The 11,209-nt window shown below is 35.5% G+C and overlaps 2 protein-coding genes across 3 annotated transcripts in view; both read right to left on the bottom strand.

Moving 5' to 3' along the window:
* LOC112162829 (syntaxin-2) overlaps positions 1-5,698 on the bottom strand; it is a gene marked incomplete in the record, with an annotated part of 17,122 nt that extends 11,424 nt beyond the window's left edge. The window contains 6 exon segments of the mRNA XM_024298743.2: positions 988-1,055; positions 1,882-1,956; positions 2,341-2,440; positions 5,077-5,156; positions 5,370-5,459; positions 5,634-5,698. Coding sequence (XP_024154511.1) covers positions 988-1,055; positions 1,882-1,956; positions 2,341-2,440; positions 5,077-5,097 — 264 coding nt within the window.
* Positions 5,699-6,610: 912 nt separating this feature from the next.
* LOC112163392 (putative helicase mov-10-B.1) lies at positions 6,611-10,998 on the bottom strand. Of its 2 annotated transcripts, XM_024299759.2 has the most exons (9): positions 10,369-10,998; positions 8,500-8,605; positions 8,316-8,427; positions 8,025-8,216; positions 7,858-7,926; positions 7,665-7,787; positions 7,100-7,188; positions 6,919-7,017; positions 6,611-6,838 (listed from the first exon to the last, which is right to left on the bottom strand). In XM_024299759.2, exons 2-9 carry the CDS (start codon positions 8,580-8,582, stop codon positions 6,829-6,831), a joined length of 777 nt encoding a protein of 258 aa, XP_024155527.2. In that variant the 5' UTR covers positions 8,583-8,605; positions 10,369-10,998; the 3' UTR covers positions 6,611-6,828. The 2 variants fall into 2 exon arrangements, with proteins under 2 accessions (XP_024155527.2, XP_036070526.1); XM_036214633.1 differs by having other exon boundaries at positions 8,316-8,605.
* Between the last annotated feature and the right edge of the window lie 211 nt (positions 10,999-11,209).

Genomic DNA, 11,209 nt, shown 5'->3' with positions numbered 1-11,209 from the left:
GAGTGCTGTGGGAGTCAGCAGAAATCAAAATCTAATTGTTAAGTCATTGCTTAAAGCAGTGGTTCCTAACCTCTGGAGAGGTATCGCTCTGTGGAACAGTTGGTTAAAAAAAACAAAAAGCCACACAATGTATAAATATTTGTTTGTTTTCTTTGTAATCTCATTGTGAGGGAAGTTTTATTTTGGCAAGCTACTGGATTCTCCACCACCACAAACTCATTCTTGACGCGTGTGAAGTCGCCTTGTCACGTAATGAAAATCCATCCGCTACTTTCTTAAAGCAGCTTTAAAACTAGGAAATTTAACAAACAAAAACCCAAACATATTTGGAAAGTTTGTTTTCACAGAAAAGAGCCGATGAGGAAACAGAAAAAGAGCCTTTGACTTCAAAATAAAAGAGATCTGCACTTTAACAGACAAAATCCAGGAGTGTTTCCCTCTAGGAGTGTGTATTGGCAAGAGTCTGAGAGTACAAAACATTTCCCAATACACGTCTCATGATACGATATGTATCGCAATATATATTCCAAGATATTATGTTTGGAAAATACTAGTTTTAGTGACTTTTTTAATCTATCCGTTGCACCTTAAAGGTCAGACAAGGCTGAAGTTGGCGTGTGATTTTGTAGCTTCCACGTTGACATTTACTGAAATGTATATATAACATTTTTGGTTCCTATATGTAGTGAACAAATAAAGTTTAAAGCAGCTGCAGATATTTCACTGAGGATAAAGGTAAACTTTACCCTCAAACATTCAGGGAAACTGAAAGAAAAAAAAAAATCAAAATAAATAAATAAAAAGACACCAACTTCAGCCTGAAACAGACAGGTGCATAACCTGAAAAAGGTTAGGGACCTCTAGCTTAAAGTAACAAGAAAAATAAGTCAATTTCAACATCAGTCCTGACAGAGCAGACAGTGAATGTGAGATGGACTGAAACTGTCTAAGAAAATAAAACAGGTCCTAAAAGACACATTTCCAGACCTGGTTCTCGTAGATTCGGTGAATCACAGAGGCTCCGGTTTCTTTTTTCAACCAGCTTCTCTGCATTGCTTAGGAAAGAAAAAGACAAAGTAATAACTTTTGGTTGCCTGAATGCATGTTCAACAACAATGACACATTTTATGTAAAATTCATAGTAAAAGCTTAAAAAGGGACATTAAAAAATAATAGAACTCGGGTGTTTTGGGGGGAAAAAAAAGTTTTCAGAGACGACTTTAAGCTATACTCCAATCATTTTTCAATCTATTTTTAAAGCCTTCCTTAATGGTCTTTTATTTATGATTATACTGTTTATGGCCATAAGGGAAAAAACTGTTGTTTTCTAGAACACTGAGCAGAGCAGGGAGATCGTGGTCAATGCTGCAACACAAATACGCTCTTTTTGAAGCCACATTTTTTTCATCTGCTCCAGATTCACATCAATTTGAATAAAGATATATTCCAAATTGCCAGTTTGAGCTAAATTTTCCTTAAATATTTCCTCTATTAGATAAAAGCCACAAAAACAAGTTAAACACAATTTTCATTGCAGTGGGCCTTTAAAAATGCAGTAGATGGAGCAGTTCTAATGTGACTGGGTAGGTTATTGAACAGAAAACATGTCAGATTGTATTCTGATTCAAAGCAGCATCCATGTGAAACCTGAAACCTCAACACTTTCTGAGCTGAAGAATAACAGCAGAATCTGGAAGTCTGCACTTCCTGTTTTACTATTTGCCAGTCAAATAAGTTATGGAAACCACGGTACACTCTGTGTGCGGGAGTATTGTTACTCCTTTATAATGAGAATATTTTACAATGAAAACTACAATTGGTCATACCAGTACTGCTTCATGTTCAACATTTAATCAAACAAGTGACTAGAACTTCACGTACATTTTAACTTTGTTCTGACCAGGATGGCGTTCTTCTTGGTCTCATCATTAAGCAGCTCCAGCTCATCTTTGAGTCCTAAAAGGAACAACAAAAAGGCTTCTTCTGATAGTGGTAGTTTCAGGATTTCAAAATAAAATGGCCTTTTGGGTAGGCTGTAGCTCCTCATGACGCACGTGTATCAAACATACAGTATTTTTAGTAAACATGACGCTCTGTGTTTTGAATTACAACACAGGGAGATAACAGATTCTTTAACATTTTTATGTGTTCAACCTAGTTTACTAATAATAATAAAAAGTTTTACTGGAAAAAGCTGATTATCTCTGAAAAAATAAGTGTTGGATGTTTATGCTGTTAACTTTTTTTGTAGTTTTATTCTATTTATTCTAGATCATCCTCTGTGTCTGCAACAAACAAAACATTTCATGAGCTCTAAAATGTCAACAATCCAGCACTTACTCTTGTCTTGGTTTGGAGAAGACAGGATGGTCCCATGGATGGTTTCTATTTCCTCCACTTGGCTGGAGATCTTCTCAATAAGGCTCCTCACATCCCCCACCTACAAAAAACAACACACAAACGCCATAAAGCTGTGTAAACGAAAGGGAGATGAGCAGTAGAAGCTGAGTTTGTTTTTAAAGGCGTGTCTAGAAGTGAATGGGGGCAAAGTTATCCCTAAAAAACAGCTTTAAACTGTGGCTCATCAGTTCTCTACAGCAGGAGTTCACAAACTATAGTACACGTGTTCCTCGGGGTACGAAAAAGCCCATAGAGTGTATGTGAGAGGGATAGGACAATATAGACCATAATATTAAACAATATTGTCTCAGAGCACATTATTACAATATCTGAAAATGTCTTACAGCAGCCACTTCAGTGTTTTCATCACCATGAAGTTAAACATGAAAATTAAACACCCAGATGTTGTACGTGTGGTTAAATGTATCATGCATCATCAGACGCCATTATGATGTACAGGTGATACCGTCATATGACGTCTTTGTGCCACACTCTAGCCATTAGTAAAGTGCACGCACTAGCTCGTCCAAGACTGCACGCATATGCTTAAGACTCGGGATGTGCAAGTGATACGCACATGTCTGTGAAATGCCTGTGGGATGTCCACACAAATGACACTCTTACTGGCACCCAAAGAGGGGGTACCTTCCGCTTGAACAGCAGTAACAGGCTCCCCGTACGGTGTTCTGAATTTGGGAGGGATAAAAAATGATATATATATATCCATTAGACATGACTGTATCTCACCTCCTTTTCCCTTACATGTTTCTTAAGTGTTCACTACAACCCAACACCTGCAGCGTACTCACAGAAAAAAAATGTGCACAAACATTTTCATATTCACATTTTTTTACCATTCAAGCCGTCTAAACATTTGCTGATGTGGGGATACTCTATATAGCCGTCTTATTTATGTGAATTAATTTTCTTGTCCAGAAAACGTAAGTATCAATCAAGAGAAAATAGAAACTACAATTAAATAAAAAATATATACTTTAATAAGTTCCAACCTTTGGAAGATATGCATGGACACAGTGTGACAAATAATGTAAGAGAAATAAGAAAAATAAGAGTCAATAGGTCCCAAAGTCAACCAAACATTGAGGAAGCATACACATCATCACATCCATTTCATTAAATTTAGTACTTAGTGACTTTCTTGTTGAGTTTGCATTATGTTCTCATTAAAAAAAATAAAATAAAATAATTAGTACTTTAAATTGTGTTTCAACTAAACCCCATTTTGAATAATTTGGGAGCTAAATATTTTGCTCTTCAGTGTTTATGTTTTATTTACTATTTAAATGCCGTTTGGGAATGGATTTATACTAATGAATTAGATTTGGGGTACCTAGCAAAAGCTAATATGTCTCAAGGGGGTATGTGACTGAAAAGTTTGGGAACCACTGCTCTACATCATTAATGTCACACAGATACAACATTTTTAAAACATACATTTAAGGTCAGTCGTCGTTATCTCGGTTAAAAATCATTATGACTAATGATAGATTATTTTTGGAACAGAATCAGGAGCAAGTCCTTAATTCCATTGACTAGTCTTCTAATGATACACAGCTGTTCAGCGCTCAGCAGTATAGTTGATTTAAGGGGGAAAAAGAATAAAGAAAAACAACTAATAAGTGCAAACCTACATCGGTTTTTTTTTCACATACATTTAATTGCTTAAGTTTTGAGAAACCTATGTTTTATTCTGGAATATATTTCAAACTGCATTTCAAAATGTCTGAAGTGTATGAGGCTTAAACAGAGAAATGTTCATTTGTAAAAGTTTATTTTGTTGAGATGTTATTTGACATAAATAGTTGAATGAAAATGGTGTATGTTCTTGAAACAGCATTTCTGAGTTTTTCCTTTATTCAAATTGGGATGAATTCGGAGAAGACAAAAAAAGGCCTTTCAAATTAACTTTTGTGACACAGCAATTGAAATGGGTGGGCCAAAGTCTCCCTGCTTTCCTCCATTCTGATGTATCCACCTAGAGAAAAATAGGTTTTGTTTTCCTTGTCTGAGCTTCCATCTGGCACAAAACTGAACAGCTGGATAGCTCTGACATGGCTCCTATCTTTGTTGCACTAATAATGTCGGCTAGTGGGAGAATGCAAACCAAGGGATGATGGGACATCAACAGAGGCTTACTTTTGCGCCAAAAGCTTAAAGCCAAACTTCTAAGAAACTACTGCCACTCTACAGAAAATTTGTTCTTCAAAAAGATAACATTTTTTTCTTCGGGCAGCTAACAACAGTATACTTAAAAAGGACCACTGGAAATGCTTTCACAACATATACAAAAATATGATTGACGTGGGACTTAAATTGTTCATCTGTTAAAGGAAACATTGAAAAAAGATTAAATATTCAAAGAGCCTATATGACATATTGTAACACCACATCGATCACCATTACAACCGTTGTGCTGTAATAGAGCGTTTATCCAATCAAACACACAAAAGATGACGCTTTTACGACATTAACACCAGTTTTATGGCAGTCTTATCGGGTACTACCTTAACATGAAACCTAACGGGCGTAAAAAGGTGCCGCGGGAAATAGGGAAGCAGACAGGTGTGGCTTAACGGCTGTTTTCAAAGTCAACAGTGAAGTTGTGACTAGACTGCAAGGGTTTGTGGGTATCCTCCTGCCCTATGTGAACTGTACCATTTTGAAGAAGTCCTCCATCTTGTCCGCGCTCTCTGTCAAAGTCCTTTATCGAACGTCGCGGAGCTTCCGACCTCCACCTGTTATCCAAACGTAACCCTGTCATGTTCTAGCCAATCCATCACAATAAAACATCACAACGAGGAAGCGCGCGCCATTAAAAAAATCTTGTTTTTAAGAAAAAATACATTTAAAAACTTTATTCGTAATGCTCAGGTGGAGCGAGGTCCACCACACTGCAACTAAACGATAAATATTCAAAATAATAGCTCGGTATGTAGACATCAGCTCACCTGCTGTGTGCCTTCCTGTTGTGAGGTGATGTCATTGAGCACACCTGTGTGTGAGAATAGGCGCGGGCACGCACGCGCGACCCCGTGTGGCTGGTAAACAAAGACAACATCCGCTTCAGGTAAAATATACTTACGTGTCTGAGATACGGAGCTTTAAAAGAACCTTTTCAACTTTGTTTAAAACTTTTCTTATAAAATGTCGCGGTGTTTTCCGCAAAATGTCACAATTTTCTGGCATTTCAAAGGTTGTTCAATAAATATCACCTTGGTAACGTGCCATCCCTGCCACGCCCCTACTTTTGAATGACATCATTATCAACCAATCACATACCTTTAAAATACAACTTGTTTCTGTATGGTATCTCGGTAGGGACAAAAATGTATTTTAATGCACTTATAACAATAAAGTCACAAATTGGTCTAAAAATACAAAACAAATCTCTTATTCCCAGTCAATCCAACCTAACTTTTATCTTAATTTAAATTGTTAATCAATTATTAATATTGTTGTTGTTATTATTTCCAGGCTATGCTCTGCTTTAATATTTTTACAATGACTAAATGCGATATTAAAATATGCACACATTTTATGTATACATACATTTTGAGAAGAAAGGGACAGAGGGAAGCTTCCCAACCCCCAACATTGAATCTGACTACATTTCTATTTACTTCAGTGGTGTCAATTGTTTTTCATTTTTTAATTTTTTTTTATAATTAAGAGTATTCCTGAAGTGTCAAAGACAGATTTATATCCATATATATTTGGGATATTTTGATGTATCGTTTTGTTCTAAATTACATGGGAGAATTTAGCAAAACTGACTTAAATTGCTGGTACAATTTTGGAAATATTCACTGGTTATAGAAGAGAATATTTTTCTTCATTCCAAGTATCCCCCAACCGTTTACAGCTGATTTCAAAATAAAGATAAATCAGACTGTTTTAAATATATATATATATATATATATATATATAGTTTAATATGCATTACAAATGCTTAATAAATTAACACTTAACAATCATAATTGTTAAAATTTCAGTGAAAATTGAGTTTTTAACGTGTTCTTGTAGCATTTTTTTCTCATTATGGAGGACATATACTGTATAAAGAAAGTTAAGCTTCAAATTGCATTTCTAATATTTCTTTAGTCAATATGATATTATATTATATAGTCAAACTATGTCCTAGAAAACAACATTTTCTACAAACAAAACATTTTGAACTATAACGGCATAATTGTGACTAATAGACCAGCTGGGAATAAAGATAAAGATAGAGATAAAGACAAGACAAAAAACTAAACATGAACTGTATATATGCATTAGGGAGATGGCAAGGGTTATTATTTGGCTGGAAAAAGACAATCAAGAATAGGATGTTCTGAGTTCTATTTTCCTATTTTTATTGTGAGGCAGCTGTGTTGATTTCTCCAATGAAATCCAGCAGTTGGAACGTCATGCTGCGCTGTAGAAGGTTTCACAAAATATCATTGTTAAGGCTTTTTCAGACATTAACAGGATGTGTCACTTTTGAAAGCACTCTACCTGAGGACTTGTGTGTGTGCAGTAGTGGGCGTGTCTTCAGTTATGTCAAAGAAAGGGAGGCCACGGTACGCTCCCTCTTTCAAACAGTAATGGATAAACCTAACAGTAAGAGTAAAATAGGAGCAATGTTAGTTTGACAGCTCTCACAAAGTCTTTATGTGTCATCTTGTCTCAGCCTTACTTGTTCCAGCTCTTCTCAGTCACTAGGAGTCGTGGGTCTCCCACCACAATCAGAAGGTAGCGGGCCCGGGTCATTGCCACATTGAACCTCTAAGAACATTTCGTTTTTGTTAACAGATGCGTGTAAATATATGTTACTTTTAACTGAAAACACAAGGTGTAATTGAATACAGAAATGGGTTTAAAATACATTTTAGATTTAAAATGGTGTTTTTAACATGTTCTTGTGGCTTTTTATCTCATCATGAAAGACATATATAAACAAAATTAAACTCAAATTTAAACTTGAGTATTTCCTTATTCAAACCATTGTTTATCAGGAACAGATGCATTTGAAAAATAGCTAATTTGTGACATAGGACCTATAATAGACAGGCCACAAACTCCCAGTTCAGAGCTCTCTGCAAACAGGAGGGGAAGAGGGGCGGGCTTTCTCTGTGCTAGAAACTATGTTCTAGAAAATGACACAAGCTTTTTGATTTTTGCGTCATAATCAAAAGACCACTGGGAACACTTTAAAATAGAACAAAAGATGATCTGAGTGTGAGCAGTGTGATGGTGCTCACCCTCTCATCTTTGACAAAGCCCAGCGAAAAATGCGGCTTGTGCAGCAGTCTGGGGAAAGTGCGGCCTGTCGACATCAGAATCACACTAAATTCTTTACCATGAAATTTATCCACTGTTCCAACCTAGAAAACACAGCACAATTTCTCAGCATTGACTGCCTTCCAAATTTATCTCCAATTTATCTTCACTGACTTCAACATTTTCCAGATTTTCTTTGCTGAGCTCTGCATCACTTTGAATGGCCATTTGGATTTTGTCCACCTGTTGTAGGGAGACATTAAAATACAAAGTGAGAGTTGTGTTGAGAATATTTTTCCATTTAATTTACAGTTAAAAAATTTTAATGAAAGCAAACTGACTTGTTTCCCGTATGGAGAGATGATGCCAGTTTCTCCTGGTTGAATGTGGCTCACATTTTTTTGGTGGAAGTGTTTGATCAGGGATTTTAAGTAATCCTTTATGACTTGAATCTCTGCTCTGTTGTACAAAGAGGGAAAGCCTATAAGCTGTTGGCTGATGCCGGCTACACCATGGAAGACAACTGGGAAACCCTGAAAGGAAGAGGGAAGTTGCAAAAACACTGAGATGATAGCATCGTGATATTGGGCTAAACAAATAAAACTGAATTCAAAAACGTGTACTCTCCTCACCTCTCTGGGCAGAAGCTCCACTTGTTTGTATAACTGGCTAGGACAAGCACACGGCTGGAGTTCTCCATTATAAAACAGGTCATTGGGAACTTTGAGAATGGAAGGATGGGACCTGAGAAAGTCAGAATGAAAGGTAAAAATCAGGACAATAAATGAAAGTGATAACAGATCTCCATGATCAGACCTGTAGTTCTTCAGCAGTTTGGTGATGAACTGGCTGTCAAACCCAAGATCCTCATCAGGTTTGTACAGATAGTTGTCCCTCATCAGCCTCTCCAATAGGGACACACCTGCATGAAGAAAACATCCTTTAATCTGCTTTTTCCATTCCAATGCAAACAGGAAGTATTACGGAAGGAAGTTTTCCTTTTTTTTCTTTTTACTTTGCAAGTATAAACATGTTTATGATCCCCATTTAACTTGTTTTCATACCATCCTGCTACTAAGAGAGAAGTCTGCAAAGTACAACTATGAATGGAATTTTAAATAAAAAATTAATATAGAATTTACTTGTGTTTGTCGCTTTATTTTGAAAGAGTTGCTAAAGTCTGCAGAAAGGTGAACACCAGAGGCAGCATTTCCATCAGGTAAAAGTGGAGACAATCATATTGATTAGAGGAAGGTGAATATTTATCTATCTGAGTGCTATATTTATCTATCTATCTTACTTACTTTACGACTTTAAATCACTTAAGGCCCTGTGACAGACTGGCGACCTGTCCAGGGTGTACGCTACCTTCGCCCATCAGTAGCCGGGATGGGCTCCGGCACCCCCGCAACCCCGAAAGGGGAGAGGCGGTCAAGAAGATGAATGACTGAATGAAATCATTTAAATTTACGATTTTTTTAAAATGTAAATTTACAGCTTTAATTCTCGTAAATTTATTACATTTTTAAATCATAAATGTACAAATTTAAATTTTGTAAAATTTAAGACTTTTTTTCTCTTATATTTATGACTTTTTTCATGAATTTATGAGAATTAAAGTAGTAAATATAAGACTTTTTGTTAATATACGACTTTAAATCTTGTAAATTTACGACTTTCAATTAAGTAAAATAAGACTTTTTTCTCTTGGAAATTTACAACTTTAAATATGAGTTTACCAATTTAAATTTGTAAATCTATTACTTTTTGTGGTAAATTTACAAGATTGAAAGTAATACATTTACGACTTTAATACATATGCGAGAAAAAAAGTCACATTTTTTATGACTTTTTAAGCCACAAATATATATGAATAATTCTGGTAATTTTACAGTTATGCATTTTTCTCTTTCATTTAAAAGAAAATAAGTCGTAATGTAAACATTTTTAGTTTGTTTGTAAACTGGCCCTAATACAAAAAAATTGCAGTTCAAATTACCTGCTGGAATTTTGAAACAAATATATAAAGTTAACGAATGACCTAAAATACTGAGAACTTAAGCTTTGATAGTGTCTCATCATCCCACAGACAGTTATAAAAAACTGAAGTAAAGCTGACTGAAGAAACCAAAAAGGAGACTGACATCCCAGGTGCACAAAAGGTCGAGTTTTCAGGCAATGATTGTTGCAGCAAAGCATTTTATCTGAAAGCCAGGTCAATTAAAGCCCTAAATACTCTAGAAGTATGTTTCAAATTAGCACAACACAAAATACACAAATAAAAATGAACATTTATTTGATTTTATCTTTAATAATGTTGTTTCTAGGTTTTAATTCTAGATGTTTCTGAGATAAACTGTGCAGAAACTGCTATTTTTTAAGGCAAGTTTGTTTGTTTTTAATTCCATTATGTATTTAACAAGTTCACCTTTTTAATTAAACAAATGGGGATATATTTAAACTCTTAAGAATCGAGCTAATATTTGAGCTAACCCTCTAGACGTGTAGTTATAGGATCCCATGTGATGTCCATGCTTGTGGATGCCGGGTCTTGAGAGATTAAAAGCTATTACAGACAAGTAGACATAAATTTTAAACTAGTGCAATAATAAAACCTGTTGTTTTTAAATTTTTTTAACTTTCTGAATGTGTTGTTATTTATATATAACTGTGGCAGTTGCTTACCCAGTCCATGCTCCTCTGCAATCTTGGATATAACAACCGGGCCCAGCTGTTTTGGGTCTCCAGCCAACACAGCACGTGTGTTGTCCAGTAAACCTGTAAAGAAATCAAGTTCAGGAACATTTTTGATTGATTATCAAAGAGTTTGCCAAAAAATATTTGATTGTAAACAGGAGACTCCACCTGCTATTGGAATTCAACACTCCGTCTCTGTAGCTTGGCCTGCCTCGTCCAAAAAGATGTAAGCGTAGTGTTTTGGATGGATCCCGCCTGACACAAGCCTGAGAAGAAAGCAGCAACATTTATATATTATATTATATTTTAATTTAGGACTGTCCCTAAAATTATAAAAATAAAATCTTCTCTGGCATTTTTTTTTCTCTGACACCTTGATCTTTGTTAAAACAACATAAGTCTACAGTTTTAGAGTTTTTGTGCTCATCAGTTTCAATGTGAATCAATAGTGCAGCTGAGCTTGCAGGTTCAGCAGTGCTTAACAGTGATTTCACACATGGGTGAAGCAGGCGGAGAGCTGGGAAGTAGTTCTGCTGTGTTGCTGATCATGAGACCATGTGGAGAAGCAGCAGGAAAGAAGGAAAAAAAATGACGAAGGACATAGAAACAACAGACATAAAGGGTAAAAAAAAAAAGTATAAAACGATAAGTTTAAGATCCAATGAAGTAAAATTCAATGGAATGGAATACTTTAAAGATAATAAAGTAAGTGCAAAAAGGGAAAAAAATGTCAACATTTACTGTTGTCAACAAACCTTTTTTTATGCTGAAGTAAATATTGTTTGTATTAAATTTTTTTGATACTGATTTGATTTTTTTTCAAGGCAGA

The sequence above is a fragment of the Oryzias melastigma genome, linkage group LG12 (assembly GCF_002922805.2).
Source record: "Oryzias melastigma strain HK-1 linkage group LG12, ASM292280v2, whole genome shotgun sequence".
NCBI classification, from domain to species: Eukaryota; Metazoa; Chordata; class Actinopteri; order Beloniformes; family Adrianichthyidae; genus Oryzias; species Oryzias melastigma.
The sequence above is the reverse complement of the archived record's forward strand: the minus strand, read 5'-3'. Positions and strand labels throughout refer to the sequence as shown.